Source organism: Lemur catta, chromosome 21, assembly GCF_020740605.2.
Source record: "Lemur catta isolate mLemCat1 chromosome 21, mLemCat1.pri, whole genome shotgun sequence".
In the NCBI taxonomy this organism is placed as follows: domain Eukaryota; kingdom Metazoa; phylum Chordata; class Mammalia; order Primates; family Lemuridae; genus Lemur; species Lemur catta.
The window spans coordinates 26,254,158-26,280,030 of NC_059148.1; the positions used below are offsets into that span (position 1 = coordinate 26,254,158).

The following is a 25,873-nucleotide window of genomic DNA, read 5'->3' on the forward strand; positions in this document are numbered from 1 at the left end:
CCAGGGAGGTGCAGCGACACGTGACCATTCAGTAGAAGTGAGTCTTGCCTTTACATAGCTTTATAGAACTAGAAAAGGCTCAGTTTTTCTCTCTCCCCTCCCTCAAACCTGTTCCTTTAGGCATGCAGTAACTGTCTTTCCACTCTCCCATTTCTCTTTATTCCACCAGGGAACACTAAGTTACTAAGAAATTCTACAAGGAGGCCTCAAGTACCTATCAGCAGCCACCCAGTGACAACAGGCAGGTGGGCTCTGTCCAGCAGAGCCCAATTCCATAGGAATGTGAGCTCCAAGGCTCAGAAGCAGTCGGCGTTGAGGACAAGCTCTCTATTGGCAACTGGTCTGGAGAACCCACTACAGGGTCTCATGGTTGTGCAGACCCTGGACTGCAGATAGCGGGTATTCACATTGGTGTAGTGTAGGGGTTCTGGGGCAGCAACAGCTCTGTGGCCCAACAATCAACCAGCCTGTCTGCCACACAGAAAAGCAGCAGCTGCTTGGGCTGGGTGTGTTTCTCTGGTGATGGCTTCTGGTAGGAGCCAGATGAGACTCTGTGGCCGGACTTTTTTTTTTTTGGAGACAGAGTCTCACTCTGTTACTCAGGGCTAGAATGCCATGGTGCCAGCCTAGCTCACAGCAACCTCAAACTCTTGGACTCGAGTGATCCTCCTGCCTCAGCCTCCTGAGTAGCTGGGACTACAGGCATGTGCCACCATGCCCAGCTAATTTTTTCTACATGTTTTTAGTTGTCCGGTTAATTTCTTTCTATTTTTTAGTAGAGACGGGGTCTTGCTCTTGCTCAGGCTGGTCTCGAACTCCTGACCTCGAGCGATCCTCCCGCCTCGGCCTCCTAGAGTGCTAAGATTATAGGCGTGAGACACCATGCCCGGCCTGTGGCCTGACTTATATCCTTAAGTTTCTCCTGCTCCTCGGCTGCTTTGAGGGCACCACACTCCTTCCTCCAACACATCTTCTCTGGTTTCTGCAGTTCCCATTCCTGAGCTTCCACAGCTTGCTTCTTAGCCTCATGCTGCTTCTCTCCCACTCCCCTTTCCACTTACGCTCCTGGTTGACCCACGAAGCCCTCATGCGTGCTATCTTGTCTGGCCACTTATCATCCAAGCAATAACCCACCACTTGGAGTTATCATTCAGATCCAGCAGCTTCAGGTTCTTAAACTGAGCAAAGGGACAGGCAGGGTGACCAGTCTGTTGCTGAAGAAATCCAGGTGCTGGAGGCCGAACAGATGGCTAGTGTCTGCCAGCAGCTGTTGCACACTATTTTTACTCGGGTCTAGCCTCACCTGGCTTGTGAGGCCACAGAAATCTAAGGATAGCGTTGCAGGACAGATCAAGTATGGTGGTCTTGCAGGGGAGGGGTGAGCCACTGTTCCTTGATAGCAACCTCATCCAGATTGCTGAGGCTCAGGCCGAACTCTGGAGGCTCCTACCCTTGCCACTGGCCTCGCCCCAGTGATGCTGGCTGAGTGAGCCCTGCCTCAAAGCCTCTGCGAGGCAAGAGGAAAGGGGCTCAGAGTCCACTCATTTGGTTCAGCAGACTCCCAGACAATGCCTGTGCCCTCCACCTCTGCCACCACATCGACTGACTTTTGGTATTAGGGTTATGCTGGCCTCATCAAATGAGTTGACAAATGCTTCAATTTTCCTCTTCCTCTTATTATCTAAGTCTGCATAAATGGGTTTTATTCCTTAAATGTTTGGCAGAATTGGGCCTGGAGAATTTTTGTGTGGGAGGAGTTTAAGTTAACAGATTCATTAAAAGTTGGTTACTGAAGGGATTTGTCTATTCTTCCTAAGTTGTCAAATTTATTGTTATAAACTTGCTCATAAATGGTATCTGATCCTATTACTTTCTTCAGATGGGAGCTTGTATTTTTAACCTTTTCTAATAAGTGCACTTAAAGCTGTTAATTTCCCTTTAATGATGCCTCTGCATAATATGGTATTTTCAATATTTAGTTCAAAATATTTTCTAATTTCCACCACGGTTTTTCTTTTTTGATCCATGGATTATTTAAAATATTACATTTCAAATATTTTGGGAATTTTCTAGTTTTCTTTTAGTTATTAATAGTTTAGTTCCACTGCAGTCAACAACACAGTCTGTATGATTTCAATCCTCTGCCATTTGTTGCATCTTGCTTCATGGACCAGCAAAATAGTCTACACTGGTGAATGCATTTGAAAAGCATAGCAAATAGCATAACAGAAATACAAATGTTGAGTATATACTGACTGTGTCGTTCAAATCTTTTATATTACTGATTTTTTCATCTTATTAGACTGATTACTGAGATAGGTGTATTAAACTCTGCAACTTGTCTATTTATTTCTGCAAATTTTTGCTTCGTGTACTTTAATGATCTGACTATTGGATTTAGCACAAGGTCACAGATGACTTGGACAAGAGGTTCTGATAGACTGGTAGAGGCAAGAGCTTGACTGGAGAAGATTCAGGAAAAGAAGTGTGGAGGTTGAAAGGGGAAATAAGGTCAAAAGAAAGTTTTAAGATAGAAACAGCACAGGATAGACATGGCTTGTGCTAGGAGCAAGGACAGTCCATTCATAGCACCAGGGGAGAAGGCAGCCTTGTGGGTATAGATGGTGGCCGTGGAAATTATCCATTGAGTGCTTTTATTTTCTTGGTCAAACAGATAGCAATATCATTTTATGTGAGAGTGATTATGGGGAAGGAGATATTGCAAGTCTGAGGAGATAAGGCATAATTACTTTTCTAAGAGGACAGGTGAGTGAGTGCATGGACTAAGTATACATGACTAATGGACAGCACAAACCATATACCAAACTCAAACACTGACCGAGTTGCAGGCGTTTGCACGTTCTATTTTAGAAAGACCCTTCAATTCGGTATCAAATACATTCATCTTCTCTACCAGGCAAGTTAGAGCGGTCTCCGTAGCTTCTCCAACTTTTTCATACACACCCTTTGCCTGTATTGGGTAAAAGCATAGAAAGCAGAATAAGGGAAAAGTAAACAGGTAAATTTCTATTTTTTTCTCAAAGAAGAACAACCTGTCCTCAATTACATCATTATTCTATGGGCCAATTTATATCCTATTCTGGAGATGACCCTAGAAGTACAAGTGGGCATGTTGTCTTATTCTAATAATTAGGCTCTTCAATTCCCTTAAGAATCCACTGATCACAGTACTTATTAATTCAAAGAGAGCTTTCAAATAGTATCTGTAATTCCACATCACTGCTTATCATTCCGAAGAGTTAACATTCTATCTCTGACAGGGTATGGGACTTGCCTTTGTGGTAGAAACCAAGTAATTTACCTCACTAATTATAAAGAAGAGGAAAAAAAGGTTTTTTGTTGGTTAAGTTTTATGTTATCATTTTATCGTCATCACCATCAAAATGACCCTCTAAGCCATAACTTGCCCTCAAGGACATAATGCTATTCCATCTTAAGCAAGATTAATCCCCTACACTTTCAGGTAAACATTTTCTATCCTGGGTTTTGTTCATTTAGAGTAGCCAGTCGTGCTGTAACAAGCAAGAACATCACATACACTACAACTCTTAGTCACGTAACTACAACGCTCAGTCACAGACGACGTATGAAAGGCTCTCAGCTTTCTTTGGCTAGGTCATGCTGACCTGATACAGGCTCTTGAAGAGAAAGGGGAAATAAAAATCAGGAACCCTTAACTTTTGTAAGGGAGGAAGAAGGCTGGATTTTCATTCCACCTACTACTCCACCCCTGGACTAGGAACAGCCATTTCTTCTCATTTATGAAGAGCCTTACCTCATTGTAATCCAAGGCAGAGTCATTACAAAGAGCACAAATTGTTGCTAATTCTACAAGACCATCATACTGGTGACAGTTTACTGGCTTATCATCTTTATGCCTGTCAAAATAGAAAACATTCTTAGAGCAAAGTGTAGTCATCTCTTTGGTTTTTTTCCTATTTAATAATGAAAATGGAATTCGGGGGACAACAGACTGGAAAGTGTTCGGAAGAATTTGTGTAGGCCAGGCATGGTGGCTCACGCCTGTAATCCTAGCACTCTGGGAGGCCGAGGCGGGCGGATTGCTTGAGCTTAGTAGTTCGAGACCAGCCTGCGCAAGAGTAAGACCCTGTCTCTACTAAAATAGAAAGAAATTATATGGACAGCTAAAAATATATATATAGAAAAAATTAGCTGGGCATGGTGGCACATGCCTGTAGTCTCAGCTACTAGGGAGGCTGAGGCAGGAGGACTGCTTGAGCCCAGGAGTTTGAGGTTGCTGTGAGTTAGGCTGACGCCACGGCACTCTAGCCAGGGCAACAGAGCAAGACATTGTCTCAAAAAAAAAAAAAAAAGAAAGAAAGAAAAAAAGAATTTGTGTGATGGCTACTCAAAATCTGCTGCTGGAGCTAGTATCAGACAAAAATAAAACAGAAAATGCACTTCTCTTAGGAATTAATCAGTAAAAGACCAGAAATTCTTACTCACTGAAATTCCTTCACCACTGGTATCAGTAAAGAACAGAAAGCACTGAAAACCTGGGCTCTAACAGGGAACTAATAGATGATTGGCTTATAACCTTTCTCTTTCAAAGTTTTTGTTTAAAAGAAAAAAAACTGGACTACTATAGTAAGTATTGACTTGAGCCACATTCAGAAAACTATCTAAACTTTAAAGAAACTGCAAATCTATATAAATACTAAACTGCCACAATGGACCTTAAATAAGGAGGGTTACTCACACTTCTCCAATAGGTGCATATGTTGATCCAGTTATGGTAAACTCATTAAGGGAACAAGTATCACCTTCAACTCTGTCCAGAATGAACATCTATAGGGGAAAATGCATAAGAGTATTTAGGCAAAATAATAGTATTTAGAAAACAACTTTTTGGTATTTAAAATATATTTTAATGAAAACACTTTCTCACCATCTTTAAATAAAAACAATTTGCATTTTTTGATCTGAAGCTTTTCTGGCAATTAGGACTTAATTGCTTTCTGCTCTACAGGTTTCAGATACCACTTGCACTGACTCCCTAGTGCTCTTGAGGCATGAATTAGGCAAGTCCTCCTGCTGTTAGTCCTTGTGGCAACTTCAGGGCCTTGATTCTTATCTATTACAGTAAGACTCCACAGCTTTTGTCAGTCCATAGTCTACCCAAGGGCCTCTGAACTACTGAGCGCAAAACCCCTGCCGTAAATGTACTGATCATCCTCTTTAGAGGCAGTGCCTCATAATGTTCAGCCTGAACTTTCCCACCGAGGGGTAGTTGAGCAGAAGAACTCAAGAAAACTACTTTAATAAAACTCATTGAGGTTCAGGATCCAAAGTATTATCCTTTATTTTGACTAGCTGTCATACTGCTGAATCAATAATGAGCAGTGGTACCAAAGACACAGACGACAACCTGCTCGAAACCCAAGTATTAAGGATGCTGGGTCAGCAAAAGATCAATTCCAAAGACAGGTTACTCTATAGAATGATCAGAATTACGAATTTCAATGGATGGCTGAGGAAGGGATGTTAGGAAGTCCTTAGAGCTAAGCATAAAAGCTTGGGAAGAATAAACTCACATTTTAGAGTCGCATAAACATTCCCTGAGTAAAATGAGACAAACTGCTTCTCTGATCCTTCCCACTTATTTTTGTGGCAATAGCTCATTCTCTATGAAGCTGTATAACTACACGTATACAGTAAGGAGCTTGCAGAGCTGAATGAACTGATGTTCCCTAGACAATACAGATAGAAGCATGCTTAGGAAAGAACTTCTAATTTTATAGAAGAATAAAATGACATGAGCTACTTTCTTAAAGATGGTTTTTTCCCCCTTTGGTTTGCTTTCACAAATTATAATTCAGAAGTCCAGTTTGGAAGAGTAAGATTTAGACTTACAGTTACGATTACAGATGGAAACGTGTACAACTTCTCATTAAAAAAAAAAAAAAAAAAGAAAAACACTCAAAAAAATGAAAAGTGATCTCAATTATACTTTTGAATGCCAAAATCTCTCTGAAATATGAGCAATTTTTAAAATCTAAAACAAGTCAAAAAGGCCATGTTATACTTTAAAAACACCATCTCAGCAATTCGGCTCACATTCAGTAAGAAAATCTTTATTTTAAAATAACCTCTTTTTGTCTCACAATATTTGCTTGTTATATAGCAAATACTTTTAAATTCAAAAGCATACTCAGAACTAAATCAACCTCGGAACAGAACTAAAAAGCTATGAGTGAGACATTATAAAACAGTTTTTAAAAAAATAAACTAAAAACAGTGACGACTCCTGACAAAAGATTCTAGTTCAAATACTGTTTGTCAAATGAGGACAAGATTTGTGACCAACAGTAAGACCTCAACTCCTACAATTTCTTCCCAACAGATACAATACCTAAAAAATCAAGTTTGTCAAAAAATGAAAGAGAGAGGACCAGGTTTAACTACCAATCTTTCCTACCTTACTTTTTATGAAAAGCTGTGTGACCCTCAAACATGTCACTTCTCAGAGTCTCAGTTTTTTAACTTCTTGAGCAGGACTGCCATATGATTTAAAGTCACGTGGGAAACAAATTAACTGCACTAAGCAATATCAAAGCAAGCTGGTATCATTATTACATACCATGCTATTTATTGATACTATATTTATAAATGTAAAATTCTTTGGGTCTATACCAAAGTCTAAAATATTCTAAAAGACATTGAGAATTCTAATCCACATTAGCTAAATCTAAATGTGCTTGGGCATTTTAGATTGTGAGCAAGTCAACCACTTAGTATCTGCGGGATGAAAACTTTCCTGTCAAGGGTAGTTACGCAATACCACTGCAGGAAGCCTCCTGTGGAATACCAATTAGCATCAGCTTTCTATTGTGAGGTGAAACACTTGGAATGCCTATAGGCAGGCCTTTTCTTCACTATGAGAAAATACTTTAAATCAAGCCATTCAAAGGAGAATAAAAGAATACAAGAACAAAAAAAAAATTTTTATAATGAACTAGGAAATGAAAATTTAAAAAAATACAATTTCACATATTGCCACTGCTTACTTTGATGGACATAACGACTATTCTGAAGAATTAAAGCTTTCAGGCTAAGTTTAAATAATTTACTGGCAGGAAACTAAATAAATGTGAAATTCCCTCTCTCTTCCCTAAACAACCAGTATGACAAAACTAGCTTTTAGCCAATTCATCCAACCTTTTGGTTTCAAGGAGTGAGAACTTAGGTAAGTCAAGTCAAATACTTCATCTCCTGGAGAAACCTGAGAGAAACCTAGAAGCTTACCGCTTGAGATGTGGAACACCCCAATTTGTCTTAAACAGCTGTCCATCAAATCTAAATCTGGGTTTGGACTTCACTAGTAGTTTGGAGAGAATGGAGTCTGTATCCATAAATCATCATGAACTTAAAATTGGCAAGATAAAGAAAGATTCATAGGGTTTAACTGATTAAAACAAAAACAATTTCCAATGCTAAAAAAAATTATCTAAAACCTGGCAATAAGGCCAGGAGGGCTGACTGTATCCTTTCAGTGTCATACAGAAGTATCAGTTGACAGGCCCACTCTAGAAAAACATAACATTGTGCTATGTATTAATAAGGGCTCATTTTATGTCAAGTTGATTTGTGTCCTGCAAAATAACTAATTTTATTTCCCAAATAGGACATTAACCAGTTTTGTAAACTAATTCAGCAATCCAATCCTAATATTCAACACTTCCTCAAATGTTCTTATAACCAGTTTTATAGATTCCCTTGATAAATGAGCTGAATACAATCTATCCATTCTATATTTGCATGAGTCATGTGTGCCTTATGGAAAACTATACTTTGATACTTGTACCAAGTTGTTTAAGTACAACCTAGGGAAACTGATTTACACAAAAAAAACTTAATTCAGTTGGATCATTATTATTTCTTCAGTTCTTATTATTCTAAAGTTAGGTTTAAAAGTTTTTTTTTACTAAATGGTGATCAAACAATAACAGGAAGGATGAACACACAGAATGAAGCATATTAAAAACAACTACAGTTGGCCTTCTGTATCTGTGGAGTCAACCAAATCTTGGGTGGAAAAAACTGTGTCTGTACAGACCTTTTCCTTGTTATTATTATTCCCTAAACAATATAGTAATATAACTATTTACATAGCATTTATACCATATGAGATATTATAAGTAATCTAGAGATGATTTAAAGTATATGGGAGGATACACACAGGTCACATTGCTTTTTATATTAGGGACTTGAGCATTTGCAGACTTGGGTGTCTGAGGGAGGTCCTGGAACCAACTCCTCACTGATACTGAGGGACAACTGTATTTACTTTTCAGGAAGAAAGCATGCTTCATTCAACATGTTATAGAAACACCAATTAGGATGTCGGGAAGGGAGGTTAGCAGCTTCCTCTAGAAATTGTGTGTTAACATACATACACCTTGAGACAGAGGATCAGGAAAGTAGAAAAGGAAGCACAGTCCATGACACATGTACAGAATGCCTCCAGCTTGCTCCCTAACACAAGTAGATCAGCTGTGTAGATATCCTACATTTCATGAAATAGTTTTTAGAACTTAAATGATTAATTTATCTGAAATCCTAGAAATTGAGCTCAGGCTATCCACACAACCCACAAAAGGGTATCATATTTACAAATCAAAGGTTTCAAGGCATGAAGGTATATCGGTTGGATAAACAAAGAACAACCACAGGAAAGATTCTCCCTCTTACCCTGCAGACTGACATCTGGTTTGTTGTAAGTGTACCAGTCTTGTCTGAGCAGATAACAGAAGTACAACCGAGGGTTTCCACAGAAGGGAGGCTTCGAACGATGGCATTCTTCTTTGCCATTCTGCGAGTTCCAAGAGCCAGGCAGGTGGTGATAACAGCAGGCAGACCTTCAGGAATGGCTGCTACAGCCAAGGCCACCGCAATTTTAAAGTAGTAAATAGCACCTCTGATCCAGGAGCCTCCGTGAACTGGGTCATTGAAGTGCCCAATGTTTATGATCCAGACAGCAATGCAAATAAGGGATATGACTTTGGAAAGCTGTTCCCCAAACTCATCTAGTTTCTGCTGAAGCGGTGTTCTCTCCTGTTCCGTGGCCACCATTTCATCCCGGATCTTGCCAATTTCAGTGTTAACTCCAGTTGCCACTACCACTCCCATAGCTTTCCCAGCAGCAATGTTTGTACCCTAGGACAGAAAGTAGACAACTGGTCACAAGATTAACAGCATATCCATACTTAAATACTGATATACTGGGTTTTGACCAGGGCACCCAGATTCTCTCACCACATACATCCTACTAGACCTTTCCAGTAGCTACTTACTGTTCAGGCAACCAGCCATACAATGGTGACAACCACCAATACCTCATACAGGCAGTGTGGTACATCTCTCCCCAGTTCTGATTCCATGGAGTACCTACTTAACCCAGAGCAGCTTTATACTGACTCACCTGGGTCTCTATTCATAACACTGAGCCTGGCTCACACACCAGCTGCATTTGCAATCTTTCAAACTCCATACAGCCTCAACCCTAAGCACTCTCTACCTCTGGCTCCAAAAGCTCAGCCCTCCCTATTTTTGTCAGCTATAAGAAGGGTGACCAGCCCCATGGGCTATTTTGAGCACCTCTACTCAAGCACAAGCACTCAAAATCAATGAAATCAAGTTTGAGTGCTCTCTTCCCACCCCACTTTAATTCCTTATGTTGGAAGGATATGGCTTCATTATTTTTACTGTACCTCTATTTACTTACTACAGGTAGTTAGGCTCTCATACCAACCCACAAAAGCCCACAACTTGAAAATCATCCTAGATTCCAAACAACCAAAATCCATGCATTTACTCCATTCTTCAAAAAATTTTTCAAATCAACAGAAAAAGTGAAACAGTACAATAAACATCCATATACTTTTCACCTAGACTCACTATTATTAATGTTTTGCCACATTTGCTTGCTCTCTCTAAACACATACCTTTTTATTGTGAACTACATATCCACATCATCCTTTATAGGCTAAGGCTTTTCTAAACAAATCTACTTTTCAACTATGTTTATATAGTTTAAAGATATTTGACCTTATTTTTTTTTAACCCTCAAAAACAAAGACATTGGCTGGGCGCGGTGACTCACGCCTGTAATCCTAGCACTCTGGGAGGCCGAGGTGGGTGGATCGCTCAAGGTCAGGAGTTTGAGAATAGTCTGAGCAAAGAGCAAGACCCCGTCTCTACTAAAAAAAAATAGAAAGAAATTATCTGGACAACTAAAAATATATAGAAAAAATTAGCCGGGCATGGTGGCGCATGCCTGTAGTCCCAGCTACTCGGGAGGCTGAGGCAGAAGGATTGCTTGAGCCCAGGAGTTTGAGGTTGCTGTGAACTAGGCTCACGCCACAGCACTCTAGCCTGGGCAACAGAATGAGACTCTGTCTCAGGAAGAAAAAAAAAAAAAAAACAACAAAGATATCTAAGTCATGTATTACACCATTACATGGTATTTATGTTTTTTGACAGACTGACCATGAAGAGTATGAATTATTCTTTGCAATAATAGCCAATACTTTCTAAAGTCTGCCCACTGAAGGTAGGCAGTGAAAAACATACAATCTGGGGAACGTTAAAACTGTGGGAATGCATCCAAATAAAAATACATTTGAGCTAGGCACGGGGGCCCGTGCATATAATCCCAGCTACTTGGGAGGCTAAGGAAGGAATATCACTTGAGCCCAGGAGTTTGAGGCCAGGCTGGCACAGTGCAAACGTGTCTCTTGAAAAAAGATAATAAAACAAGTTTGATAAAGTACTTACAGAAAAGAGCATGTTCTTCTTATCTTGGTTGACAGCCCGTGGGTCAGGGACAGGGTCAGTGTGCTTGATGACAGAGACAGATTCACCTAAGCAGGTTGTGAGACAAAAGAAATGGTTAGATCTGTGTGATTCTCACCTAGAACCTAGAATTCTTCATCTGTGCCAACCTCTTACCACTCTCAGGGTATTTTCAGTATAGGAAAATGGACAAAAGGCCCAATTACCTAGTTTCCTCAAAAGAGGTAAACTAGGAAAATTTAGTAATGGACATTAAGTACAAAGAATGTTAGGATTAAAAATCAATCCATTTCAACATAAACTAAAATTTTCAAGTGAAATCCTAGTCAATTATATTTTCTGGAGTAACTATTCAAATTAATTTATTTTCTGCTATCATTTTACACTCTGATACTATGAATATATATTTACATATATCTGTAGTGCACTTATGAGGATGATCCACCAGGAAACCTGTTTTGTTCAATAATGCCAAAGACTAGAAACGAAAGCACTGTGTCAGAAATGTCTGCATGCATTAATCAGACCACTCTGCTTCAATGAAGCAAAATTTTAAAAAATTAGTAATTGTACTAAAAGGATCACATGGCATAAAGAACTACTTTTCAGAACTTTTAAAACGTCTTGTTGAATTTAGTTTCAACTTTAATGTCACCGAAGAGATATATTATCAGGGTCAATCTGCAAAGTGAAATATGTCTGCAACTGTTAATTTAGGTAGCAAACTTCACTCTCAGTATTTGACCCAAAAACTTGGTTCCTCAATTTAGCCTAAAACCACAGTATGATTAATTTTAAAAAGATGTGGACATTCAAGAAGCTCATAAAATTTTAAAATAGAACTTATTTTTGTAGGCACACCATTAAGAATTTCATATATACAACCCGATCACTTCCCCAACATTTTATGGCTTCATTGGTTTTCAGCTTGTTGTTGCTAATGGGAGTTTTAACAGATAAAGCTATTCAAAAAGAAACAATTAAAAAGTATAGAGCCCAGGTTACTCAGATCACTATCTCCAAGACATTAGCTGCTTTTCAAAACTGATAATCAGATAAAGCCTTTAGGTTTTACATTTACTCACTATTTAATCTAGGTTCGCATTGTATTTGTTGTTAATCTTCTGACAACCTTACTTCCAGTTACTATGAACCCTCCACCCTAGACTGTGCCTTTATCACACAAAAACGGGAAAATGTTTCAAACAATTTAAAATCTGAGTGTGCACAAACTCCAGGTAGCAAAACATTCACCTCTTAGGGGAATTAACTTTTGTTAATTGTACATTTTATTATTGTAAAGTACAATAGCTGCAAGATTAACATTCCTCCAATGAAAAAAATTACAGCACTGGAATCTATTTTTCTGCCTGGAAAAAAAAACACCGAATAAGTAATTCACTTTCCACAAAACAGAAAGACAACACTTCAACCTTAAGATTATTACCTCTGCTAATGAAGGAATTTGTAACCTTTTTAAGAATATAAAAACATAATGATTTTATTTTAAAATAAAAATTATAATGTTTTCTTAAAGTTAAAAAGATAAATAGGGGCCTTATGAGATAAAAGCCAAGTTTGTTTCTAAATCATGGCTTTAAAGCCCGTATTGGCAAAAAACCTTATTGATAAAGCACTAAGAAATAAGAATCTTAGGATTAAGCTGGTATGATATTGTAAAGGGTCAGTGGGGGAAGAGTCAACTATTAGCATGGGATATGAGGGGGCTTCACAAATTCAACGACCTTCCAATATATAATATTTACCTGTGAGAATCGACTGGTCAACTCTTAGAGTTGTAGATTTGATGGAAGTTAATCTTATATCAGCAGGAACTTTGTCACCAACTAATTGGGAGAAAAAAGGCAACTAAAATAAGCAACTTTTGCAACCTACAGATGAATTTGTCTGTAAATCAAACACAATTTTTAAAGAAAGTAAGTAACTTGTATATAGCACCAATATATCAAATTCTGCTAAAACAAGCAAGGTGACACACCTATCTCAGGGTCAGAAAAACTGTGGATGGATACCAAGATTTGAATTACATAGGAGGAAGACAATGATGTTTAGGAAAACCTAAGTACACATTATTCTAAAGAGTTTGAGCCTCGCACGATGGGATGGCACCTGCAATCCCAGCACTCTGGGAGGCTAAAGTGGGAGAATTGGTTCAGCCCAGGAGTTCCGGACCAGCTTGAGGAACACAGCGAGACCCTGTCTCTACAAAAAATTTTTTAAAAATTAGCTGGGTGTGGTGGTGCACACCTGTAACTGCAGGTACCTTGGAGGCTGAGGCAGGAGAATTGCTTACGCACAGGAGTTCAGGGCGGCAGTAAGCTATGATGACGCCACTGCACTCTAGCCTGGGTGACAGAGAGAACCTTGTCACTTAAAAAAAAAAAAAAGAAAGGGAAAAAGAAAGAGTTCGGTGTAACATTTTCTTAGGGTTACTACATACATACGAGGCACAGTGAGGGGAATTAAGTTGCAAATATCATGGTTCATTCCACCAAAATAGCTAAATTACTATGAACATGAAACATATCTTTTAAAAGATAATGAATTAACCTCACACAACAAATGTAAAATAAAACTACATGGAAATGCTACTCTTAGAAACTATCAAATTGACAAGAATTGAGAAAATATACCCAGTTGACAACGATGTATAGATATGGGAATTCTTTTTTAAAAATTATTTAGTAAGAGTACAAATATCAGAGAAACAGGAATTCTTAAACAGCATGACCACAAGGCTTGAAAATGTTGCAGTTTTAATCAGTTAAAGTTAAAAAAATTCAGGCTGGGCGCAGTGGCTCACACCTGTAATTCCAGCACTCTGGGACGCTGAGGCAGGAGGATGGCTTGAGGTCAGGAGTTCAAGACCAGCTTAAGCAAGAGCGAGACCCTGTCTCTATCAAAAACGGAAAAATCAGGCAGGCATGGTGGTATGTGCCTGTAGTCCCAGCTACTCGAGAGGCTAAGGCAGGAGGATCGCTCAAGCCCAGGAATGTGAGGTCGCAGCGATCCATGATGACACTACTGCACTCTAGCCGAGGCAACAGAGTGAGACTCTGTCTCAAAACAAAAAAATCAGAGGTACACATAACTGGAGGCAACTCATCAGGTACATGTGCAGAGATTAATGTAACATCACTAACTATGCTATATCATGGAATGCTAACAGCCCATTTAATAGTTTACCTATGCTTCCAGACTTTGTGTCTACTACTCCCATACGTGCTGCTGCGTACATATAAAAGTAACAACAGTTGTAAACTCTAACAGGCAAATTAGCAATATATCAAAACTGCAAGGCATAATCTTTTTACCCCTCAGATTCCACTAGTAGGAATTTATTCTATAGATAGGTTCATACAACATGTATTCACAGCATAGTTTTTTGTTAACAGCAGAAAGATGAGACAACTCTTCATACTGAAGTGAAAATTTCTTAGGATACACTGTGTATTAAGTCAGGTGAAAAGCAAGATGTGAAATATCACTTATACGGGGCTACTAAAGCTACAATAAAATACCTCCAGGAAGGTTAACAAACTGGTAACGCTGGCTAGGTGGGGCATGGGTGGAGGGAGACTTTTCACTTTATACCCTTTGGTACCTTTTAAAATTTGAATTATCACATAAATGAATAAACCTCTTCCATAACCTGAAGATAATCTTTAAGTCAACTGAGCCTTCTTTCCTGGGCCAATGAATTCCTTTACTAGCCCCTGAAGGGTCCACATCTCAGCCCCTTTCCTTGAGGTGTATAAAGTAAAATGCCACAACATAGACCTAGTAACAGGTAAAGCCAATGTTTCACATGTACCTTGAGAACAGTGCCCAGACCATTGTTGGTTTCAAATATTGCTGAATGAGTATACATCCACATTATAGCAGCTGGACATTAAAGTAAGTATAAACAGCTTTGCATTATTTCCTGAAAGGTAATTAAGGTGGTTTTGGAACTCTTAGGTGGGGGTAGCTAAAAATTAGAATACGTAAATTGTCCCTGTAACTGCTGACAGTATTTTTAAGCCAATCTTCATTTTCCTCTGCACATTGAATTGTAACCAGTTACATATGAAATGGCAGTTGGGCAAGGTAGCTGACACCTGTGATTTCAGCCCTTTGGGAGGCCAAGGCAGAGGATTACTTGAGGCCAGGAGTTTGAGACCAGCCTAGGCAACACAGCAAGACCCAGTCTCCACTAGCCATCCCATCCAAGAAGGAAACGTTAAACTTGTTCCACTTTCAATTTAGTTCTGATTTTTCTGCACTTCAGAGCTTTTAAATTTAGGGAGAATATGGTTTTGCTTTTTTAACTCTAGTGCATGAAACAACTCTATAGCATAAGTAGGCAATGTGGTCATGAGGCAGCACAGAAAGAGTTTGTCAATATGTAATCTCAAGAGGCAATGATCATCCCTGCATTTGACTGCAGGGACATTTAAGTTAAGGTGAAATTCCTGCTGGAAATGCTTATGCAATGAACAGCAATATTCTGACTGAACAAAATAGAACCTTTCACTTGAATATCTCTGCTCATAATACACTGAAGGGAAGACATCTAACAGATGATTAAGACAAAGCAACCATATTCTAAACTTTAGTGGTCTTCAATAGCTTAAATGCCCTATACTGTATTATTATTTCTGCTTATCATAATTAACCTGATCTCACATGCCCTTAAACATTCTGAAAAGAGCACAATTCAATGCTGAGTGTTATGATCCTAAATGGAAAATTTACTTGCAAATGTTCCTTTGATGTCTGAGGCGATTTATGTCATGACTGTATGGGAGTAGAAGGTAAGAGTTCTGCCCAATGTGGCACAGACGCCCCTCAATCGTATCTCTGCACTGCAAATGCTGAACATACACGGTAATTCTATTTAAACAATTTCACACGTAAACCTTAGCTCATACTTTCACACGACTGTTTTAAAAGGTCAACAAATCTCATATTCAAATTGAGCACAACCTATAAGAGGATGCAAAGGCAATGTCTTGGCATTTATTCTGCTGGGTTTCAGTGGAAGCTCTGAGGATCTAAAATGAACAGAAAATGTACTTTTGAGGCAATAAATATTAAGGTTAAATTTCCCAGGTAACACAGGAATTATAGGTTGAGTGAGCATCCCTCATCCAAAATGCCTGGAGCCAGAAATGTTTGGGATTTTAGAATATTTGCTCCATCTTCTTACCAGTTGAGCACACGTAATCCAAAAACCCAAAATCTGAAATGCTCCAGTGAGCATTTCTTTTAAATGTCATGTTGGTGTTCAAAAAGTTTCTGATTTTGGAGCATTTCAGATTAGGGATACTCAACCTATATCTATTAGTGTAAGGTAGGACCAATGCTGTATGTATGCTGCGTGAAAAGTTGTATTTATAGTGGCATTATAAAGAAACCAACAGAGACTCTTTCCCTAAAAGTCTGCTGAAATATATGAAGGGTATCTCTTTGCTGTACAAAAACACTTAATTGTTGGCCAAATATTGAGGAACACCTCAAATGTCAAATGCTCGAGGAATAAATGGCTTGGGAAGCCCCTAAAAACTGGCCTCAAGCTCTTAACTTTTCTTTCATCTTACAATTTCCATTCTAATTGGGAGGTAATTAAATACATAGGAATTACCAGAAGAGTTGATCTGAGAGCCTTGTATAGGTTTTCAGGACCCAATTTTTCAGAGTACGTTTTGATGCATTTGGAGTGGGGTCTAGGAATCCACATTTTAAAAACATTTTCCAAATATACTAAAAAAGTTAATGCAAGGGGTAAAAAACAACTAGAGTCACAGATCTTGTGAAAAGCTTGTTTAGAGCAGCCTTTACACTGTGCTGTTTCTCACGTACCAGGTACCCTAGCTCTGAGCTAACAGGCCCCTAAGCCCCCCAACACTTGGGAAATGTGCTGCTACCTTAAAACTGTGAGTTTAACTCGTTTCCATTAGCAACTGATCTCTTCACATAAAGATACTAAGCAAGCATAAATCCAAACTGGTTTTATAGCTAGAAGGCCTTTCACATTATCTTGACCAACCCATTATCCCTTCATTTTACACACAGGAACTCAGGCCAGGAAGTAAAAGGAGTCTTACCTAAGGAAACATAAGCAATGAAAAAGTTTGTTTAACCTGCTGTGTGACTCAGCTTCATTCTTTTTGTCTGTAACCGAGTCAATTTAGGATTGACACTATTAGGAAGCAGGTTCTCTTAAGGAGTTAAGATACAAGGACAGTAAAGATCCACCAAATACTTTTCAAACGAAGACATAACAATTTCCCTTTGTCCACAGGCTTCTGTGAATTCGAGACAGAGGGTTTTGTGCGAGAGGAGCAGGCAGTGTTGTTCCGATGATCACATCCAGTGATATTTCCCTGATGAGGCATGTCAGTGCCCTTAGGGCAAGTAGTAGTGGAAAATTCTTACACTTGCCAAGGGGATGCTCTGCAATCTTTTCTTCCAATTTTTTTTTTTCCTCTGAGTCTTTGGGTTGAGGCAGGTATTATAAAAGAATAAACTCTGTTAGACTACCTTCCATTTGTTTAATATCTGACATTTTTCAAATTCAGCTCTTGGCTCCCTAAGTCCATAGCTCTTTAATTTGCTATCACAATGAAGATTTCCACTCTGAACACAATCCTCAGAGTTTACTTCACCATGAGTGCAAGAGACAGTTAAAAGAAATTATCACTTTGCCACACTTTAGAAATGTAAGCTTTCTTTATAAGGAGTGTTTATGAGCCATGATACTTAAACATTATTTGCACCATGTATGTCAAATATAAATACCGGTGGTTAAAATCAGCATTATTCAAGAAAATCCTTTTTATTAATCTCACTTGTATGTATAAACTTTTAAAATCTAATTTATTGTGGCAAAGGCCACCAGAGAGTTATTCGAATCTTTTCTAAGACAAAACTATGTAAGATCAGAAATTGCTCTGAATGGAATAGCCTTGGGAAAAAAGGAAAAAAAAAAAAAAGAAAAAAGAGATTGCCTCCTAAATACCACTATTGTTTTTGAGTTTAAATGGTTCCTAGGAAAAGCAAGCCATGATAGAATTAATTATCGCAAAACACTTAAACAAGTAACTGTGACTCAAACGTTTTCACTGTTTCCAATTTGAGTCATAAATTTTGTACTCTAGGAGAATGAATGAATTCTTCACTTGAGAAGTGCTACCTGCCTACTTAAAACTATTTCCAGGTCTCAGGGTGAGCAAGGAAGGACACTATAGAATGCCATACTACATTTTGAGGAGTATGATCTTTTAAAAATGCAAATGTGATATCACTGTCTTGTTTAAAATCTTTCAAAAGCTTCTTCCTACTTGAGTTGAAATAAGGTTTGGCATCCCACCAACAACCTTCCTTGACCCAACCACCACTAGGTACTGGCCTCTTACCACTCTCATCTCCCTCTGAGCTTTGCACACATTGTTTTTTCTTTCTGGGCCTTCACATACCCTCACTTTTCCCACAAACAGCCAGGCCTTTCTTGAGCTCCCAGATTAGGCTGGTATTCCTTACAACGTGCCCACAGAACATCTTGTCCTTTCCTTATACTCACACTTTTTTTTTTTTTTTGTAGAGGCGGGGTCTCACTTTTGCTCAGGCTGGTCTTAAACTCCTGGGCTCAAGCAATCCTCCCACCTCAGCCTCTCAGAGTGTGCTAGGATTACAGGTGTGAGCCACTGCGCCTGGCCTTACTCACACTTGATAGAGTCTCCCCCACTAGACCAAAAGCTCCAGGAAGGCAAAGTCACTCTGTCACCACTGATTTCCTAGCCCCTGGCACTGTACGTGGCCCACAGTGGGTGCCAAATAAAATGTGTCAATAAATAAAGTACTTGGCATGCGTATATCCTTTAATATACAAGCATCAGATATCACAAAGCTAGAAACAATGCAAAATCAGGACACAAGAAGATTGAGCTGAGGTTTAATGATAGATGCTTAAATTCTACATTTGGACTAAAACCAAAAAAACATCAATGCTAGTAGAGGATTAGAGATGGGAGGGGGCACAAGGGAGAAGAATACTTGAGAAAGACTCCAGGGTTTTAGCTGGTAGAGTAATTACAATTAAGGCTGCCAAAGAAGTTTCTCTAGTCTGTAAAAGCAGACAAAATGCGTCTAGAATGTCAACCAGACTCCATTTACATAACTGCATTCAATCTGAGCACCAAAAAGGAATTACCAAGATGGTAAAGGGTTTGAATCAACTGAAAGATCTAAGACTAACTAGGAAATGAAAAAATTTTAGGATACACCACAATGTTAATTAACCCTTGACACTCCCAATTCTACTACAAACTGCCACATGCTCTTGGACAAGTTATAAACTCTCAGTTTTAGTTTCCTCATCTCTAAAATAAGGTCTCATGAGCTCCCATCCAGCTCTAAAATGGTGATGAATCAAATTTCTATGTGGCCCCAAAGCAAAAAGCTATCATACAGAACAGAAAAGTATATTTTAGCTCACAACAAATATTTTATAATAAAACTGACTAAAAATGGCACGCTGGTCCTAAGCAGGCAAGTTTCCAGTTACTAGAGGTATAAGCAGCAGCAATATAACCACTTATTAGGTGTTGCAGAGGCAACCATGCACTAAGCAAGGTTAGAGGGCACAATATTTGGCATACCTGCTAAGGGCCAAAAGCTTCAAGACTACTGACTGTTATAACTTTTGGCCATATAATGTTAAAGACTAAAATTTTAACATTGTCAAAGCTATTTCTGTAATGTCACAGTGTAAATTTCGCGCCAAAAAAATCATTAACCTGCTATCTCGCTTCTGGAAAACTACTTGCTAAAGACAGTGCCCCAAGTGTAGAAATAAAACACCCACGTTCTACATGACCAAGCCCTAAACTGCCCAAATTCTGTTGCACCAGGACATAAGAGTAATATAATGCTGCTTTTTGCCCCTGTAATCATGCTTGCTCTGCCCCAATAATTTTTCACCCACAATAAAAGCTTTCTGCTTCAAAGGCTCAAGGCTGCTCTCCGTGCCACCACCTTTGGCAGTACAGAGAGCAGTCACTGGCCAGCTAATAAAGACTCCTAATTTGGCTCAATTCAATCTTTAGGTGGTCATTTCTCACATCTCAGACCATAACAATACCCACCAATACAGATTGTTTTTAATTACAAAGTAAAACATGATTTTAAAAAGTGAAACCCAAATTCCTTTCCCCCTCATTCAACAAATACACAGGAAACAGTATCTGTATTTTGGAGCTTTATGAGTAACACTTACTAAAACTTCATTAAAACAAAATCAGACCTCCTTTTACATCAGTATATACAGATCAATCTTATTCTTTTTTAATGGCTGCACAGTAATAATAACCACTACGATTTGGAGACTACTACTTCTGTACCAGGTACCGCTGTGTAAGGGCTCTCACAGCTCTAAAGGTGGCTGCCCTAATATCTTCATTCCCTGTTTACAGATGAGGAAAATGAGGCACTGAAAGCTACTTGTTCAAGGGCACAGTAGTTTAAAGCCATACATGAACTCAATCACTCCCCATTTTCACGGCCATCTAAGGTGATTCTAATTTTTCCTCTTACATTGCAAATCTTTTACTTCTGGAAAATAGATTCATAGAAGCAAAACTTCCCTACAAATGTACACTCCCACCAAATTTATATCCCTGCCATTTCCTTATACTCTCAATCTTGTATTTTTCTGAGCACTGATAATGCCAAGCACTTTGATTATTTTCCAAAAGTCCTATTATCTTCCACATAAAAGTTGTTCATACTCAAAGCTGTCAATCTTGGTAGTTTTTTATAACACTTAGGAAAGGTGATCCCAGGCCATGTGGTTTCTTCTACTTTTTCCAAAATCTTAATCTCAGTGGCAAGAATAGAAAGGTTGACACTTACTTGTATTGTGACTACCACTGAGTCATGGAAGGTGGGGAGGAGTTGATTACAGGAAATCAGGGAATGCCAGCCCAATCAAAAATCAAGTCAGGCTTCAAGATCAACAGGTCCATCATAGTCTGATGGTTGGGAAGACCTCTCAGAGTCCCTCATGTCTTAATAGTTCTTTGTTTCTTAGCTATCCTGACAGTGCTAAAGGGCACCAGGTCTCAAAACTTTGCTTCTAGTACATCTACACTGATTTTTGTTTTAGACTACTTTGCTCTTCTGCCTACATATAAGCTTAAAAATTAAGAATTTACAGGCACAGTGACTTACACCTGTTAATTGCAGCAACTTTGGGAAGCCATGGCAGGAGAATCGCTTGAGGCCAGGAGTTCAAAGCTTTAGTGAGCCACTGCACTCCCAGCCTGGACAGAGTGAGACCTTATCTCAAAAACAAACAAACAAACAAACAAATCTGTTTTGAAAAGAGATACAGTTTCCAGGATTCACAGGAACTAAAAGAATGATTTCTACTGTTATCTAAAGATAGATGTCTCTGACCTGCATCTCTAATTAGCCGTTGTTCTCTTATCCTTCTCCTTTCTGTGAAACAATAACACATAAGGGGAAAAGACAAAAAAGAACAAACATGGTGAACACCTTATTTGGTCACACATCTTTCCTTCTACTTCTCTAATCTATGTCTATCACTTTAAGAACAGGTAAAAACTATTTACACATCAACACTATGTAAATTGCTTAACCCAGACAGTATTTTATGTAATTATACTTTTAAACCATACTTCAATTTTTAAAACCAAATAGCTAGAATCTTGGGGTAGAACTCTGGAAAGGAGGGCAAATGAAACTCCTGGAATTGTATACAAGATTTTGAATATGCATCTTTGGAGAGAAAGTCCATAGATTTCATTAATTCTCAAAGGGACCGTGATCTGGAAATGATTAAAAACTGCTCTAGAGCCTTGCTACTCAAAGCATAATCCACCTTGGAGCTTGTTAGAAATGCAGAATAATCAGGTCCCATTCTAGACCTAAAGAACCAAAATGTACATTTTAACAAAATCCCCAGGCAATTCCTGTGCACATGAAGTTAGAGAAGCAATGCTCTAAGCAGTGTACAAATTGCTGGCCAATCATTAAGGCCATTAAAAAAAAAAAAAAAAAGTCTGGCCAGGAGGATCGCTTGCGGTCAGGAGTTCGAGACCAGCCTGAGCAAGAGCAAAACCCCATCTCTACTAAAAATACAAAACATGAGCTGGGCATGGGTGGTGCATGTCTGTAGTCCCAGCTACTTGGGAGGCTGAGGCAGGAAGATTGCTTGAGCCCAGGAGTTTCAGGTTGCTGTGAGCTAGGCTGATCCCATGGCACTCTAGCCCAGGTGACAGAGCAAGATTCCGTCTCAAAAAAAAAAAAAAAGGTCCTCATTTTTACTTTTCACTTTTTTTTTTTTAATGAGATGGAGTCTCACTCTTTTGCCCAGGCTGGAATGCAGTGGTACAATCATGGGCTCAAGCAATCACCCTGAGTAGCTGGGACCATAGGTACAAACCACCACACCTGGCTAATTTTTATTTTTTGTAGAGACAGGGTCTCACTGTTGCCCAGGCTGGTCTCAAACGACCCTCCTGCCACAGTCTCCCAAAGTGCTGGGATTACAGACATGAGCCACCACGCCTGGCCCATTTTTACACTTTTAATAGGGTTATCTATTAAAAAGATTTTGCTACAGAGACTGTTGTGGTCCACAAAGCCTAAAATTATTTACTAGCTGGACATTTCCAATAACAGTTTGCCAACTCCTCTGCTCTACAACACAGAATTAACTTATCTAATATTTGTATTAGGGAGCTCAGGAGGTAAGGACTAAACGTTTGGTGCTGTTGGAGCAGACTGCCTTTGAACATTGAGCAGCTTTCTAAAAGGCAAAAGACACGCATATGGACTCATAGCCACACTATCTGAATCAAACATTTGTTACAGCGAGAAGATTCCTGAAGAAGAGTCTACTCTGGCCAACCACAGTGGCTCATGACTCTAATCCTGGCACTGTGTGGGGCTGAAGTGGGAGGATCACTAGAGGCCAGGGGTTCAAGACCACCCTGGGCAACATAGTGAGGCCCCATCTCTACAAAGAAAAAAAATTCTACTCCAATTACCTGATTCTGTAGAGGTTAATTTACTTTGTCCAATGTCATGCAGAATTAGGAAAATAATCTAGGTTTTCTTTTTCTTTTTTTGACTAGTCAAGTGCAGTAGGGAGGAGGGGGAAAGTAGTAGAACAAGGAGTTCAACCTGTGACTGCAAACAACCAAGTGAGATAACTCACTACCTTTGGACCAGCCAATATAGGTTTTCTTATACGAACTGAGTCATCTATTTCACAACTTATCGTTTTACTCAACTGCTTGGAAAATCTCATTACTATCAAAAGTTGACTATCAAAACTGAATCTTTCCTTCCTTTAAATAGCCATCAAGTTTAAGAACTGTACTTTTCCTCCCCCTGCCCAGGGTCTCATTCTGCCCAGGCTAAAGTGCAATGGTGTCATCATAGCTCACTGTAATCTCAAACTTCTGGGCTCAAGCGCTCCTCCTGCCTCAGTCTCCTAAGTAGCTGGGACCACAGGCATATGCCACCATGCTTTTTTTTCTCATAGAGATGGGGGTCTCAATACGTTGCCCAGGCTGGTTTCAAACTCTTGGCCTCAAGCAGTACTCCTGCCTTGGCCTTCCGAAGTGCTGAGATTACAGGTGTGAGCCATCACATCTGGCCTATTCTTTTTATTCTTGAATAAATCTTGAAATTGCTGGCACTACTGTTGAATATTTAGTCTTCATTTTAGGAAATAAAAATATCAATTTTTTATGGACACTCTAAAGCAAATGAAATTTTATGTTAAGATTGTGTCATTTCCATCACTTACATAATCTTAAAATACTTATTTGCTTCAGAGTATATTACAAGACAGAAGTCATCTGAGGATATTTATGTCCTTGTGCTATTCCGTCAACCCTGGGTTACCAAGATACATGAAGTTTGTTTTAAACAATCCTGAAAACAAGTGCCCCTGAGAAGTCAATAAGTAACCCCCCCTGGGGCACATACTAAAAACCCTAAGATTCTAAAATTAAAACTTTTATGGTTATCATAGCCTGATTCTCCTTCATAATAAAAGCAGATAACAGAGAAAGCTTAAAAACACTGCCATTCATTTAACATAAGATTATACACAATTTTACTTCTCCTGATTTCCATCTATCTAGAGAAGTATTTTCCCAGCATTAAGATAATGTAAAATTACTGTGGCTTCACAGTGTGAACATGTGGGTCATCATTACCATATTCTTACTTGCCAAATCAATTTTATTTAGCTCTTGTGTTCTAGATACTTTTAAGGTTTACACAGGCATTTGCCATGTATGCTTACATCATTTCCCTTTGGAAAGGTTATAAGCTGGTACAACAACATCTAAAATTTAATTTCCTTAACTCCTTCCACCACTCCCTCAAAAACCCACCTAGTCCAGTTTAGCCTTCAGAACATTCAGGAGAACTTATCCTACCAAATATCTTCCAAAAGCTGACAAAAAGAACTTTATCACCTAAAATCAGGACCTGACCCTTACATTCCAATGACCACAAAAAGGTCTGTTCCTTTCTGTAAAAGTATCAAAATATTAAGTCAGTACTTGTTTTCAACTTCAAAATAGTTTATGATATTTTCTAGTTTTCCAAAACATCAGAAAGACCCCTTCATGCCCAACTTCACAATTTAAATAAAAACATAAAAGTTACCATGTCTAAAAGCACAATTCATGCCATATATCCTTTCAGACTATGCAGACAATTAAGACTTCAACTGACAAAAAATTCAGATTAAGAAAAATTTAGAATTGAAGTTCAATTCTATACTTTTCACAGAACTTAATTATTGGGCTAAAGGCCAAATTGCAGGGTCAATTATATTACTAATTCTAACAAAAATAGAAGTTTAAAAGCCTCAACATGTATAACCCTAAAAGTCTTATTAATAAAATAAACACCTATTTATCTGGCCCAGATCACATAGCCACAATATGTTTTTCAAAAATATTCCATATAATTCATTGTAAATGCCTTAGGATTACATCCTATCCAATTCAATGGTCTTAGTAACCTAGTTAACTATCATTTCTAATTTGTATGTAAGTACACAAACACCATGTAATGTCACCAAACAGAGCATATTAACCACCTAAAAATGAAAACTATAAACCAGGCTTTCAACATGATAAAGGGCATCTATGAAAGCTACAGCTAACATCATACTTCATGGTGAAGGGCTGGTTGCTTTCCCCTTAAGATCAGGAACAAGACAGGGATTATCTGTTCTTACCATTTCCATTTAACACTGTACTGGAGATTCTAGCCAGGGAAATCAGGCAGAAATAAAGGATACCCGGATTGAAAAGAAGTAAAAATATTTCTATTTGCACATGTGTTATCTTGTATATAGAAAATTTTTATTATTATTTTTTCGTAGAGACAGTTTCTCACTATGTTGCCCAGGCTGGTCTCCTGGACTCAAGTGATCCCTTTGCCTTGGCCTCCTAAATTGCTGGGATTATAGACGTGAGCCACTGAACTCAGCCTAGAAAATCTTAAGAAACTCCTAAAACATTACTAAAACTAACAAATGAGTTCAGCAAGATTGCAAGGTACAAGATCAATACACAAAAGTCAACTATATTTCTATATAGTAGCAAAGAACCTGAAAAATGAAAAAAAAAAATTCCAATTACAAATAGCTCCCCCCAAAACCAATAAAATACTTAGGAATAAAGTTAACAAAAGTAAAAGACTTGTACACAGAAAACTACAAAATGCTGAAAGAAATGAAAGATTTAAGGAAAAAAAAAAACAGATCCTATGTTCATGGATCCAAAGACTTAATATTGTTATGATGGCCATATTCCCCAAATTGATTTATAGACTCAACACAATTCTTACCCAAAATTCCAGCATGTTTTTGCAGAAATTGACAAGCTGAATTTTAAAATTTGTATCAAAATGCAAGGGACCAAAAATGATCTTGAAAAACAACAAAGTTGGACTCCAAGTTCCCAATTTTGGAACT

The 25,873-nt window shown here is 38.6% G+C and overlaps 1 protein-coding gene across 2 annotated transcripts in view; it reads right to left on the reverse strand.

Annotated features, from left to right (window-relative positions):
* ATP2A2 (ATPase sarcoplasmic/endoplasmic reticulum Ca2+ transporting 2) overlaps positions 1–25,873 on the reverse strand; it is a 58,223-nt gene that overhangs the window by 13,482 nt on the left and 18,868 nt on the right. For both annotated transcript variants that reach the window (XM_045534853.1, XM_045534852.1), the window contains exons 6-11: positions 12,603–12,683; positions 10,819–10,904; positions 8,734–9,198; positions 4,742–4,830; positions 3,797–3,899; positions 2,840–2,971 (exon numbers count right to left, since the gene is read on the reverse strand). In XM_045534853.1, the coding sequence (XP_045390809.1) occupies positions 2,840–2,971; positions 3,797–3,899; positions 4,742–4,830; positions 8,734–9,198; positions 10,819–10,904; positions 12,603–12,683 (956 nt within the window). The remainder of the gene's footprint in view (positions 1–2,839; positions 2,972–3,796; positions 3,900–4,741; positions 4,831–8,733; positions 9,199–10,818; positions 10,905–12,602; positions 12,684–25,873) is intronic.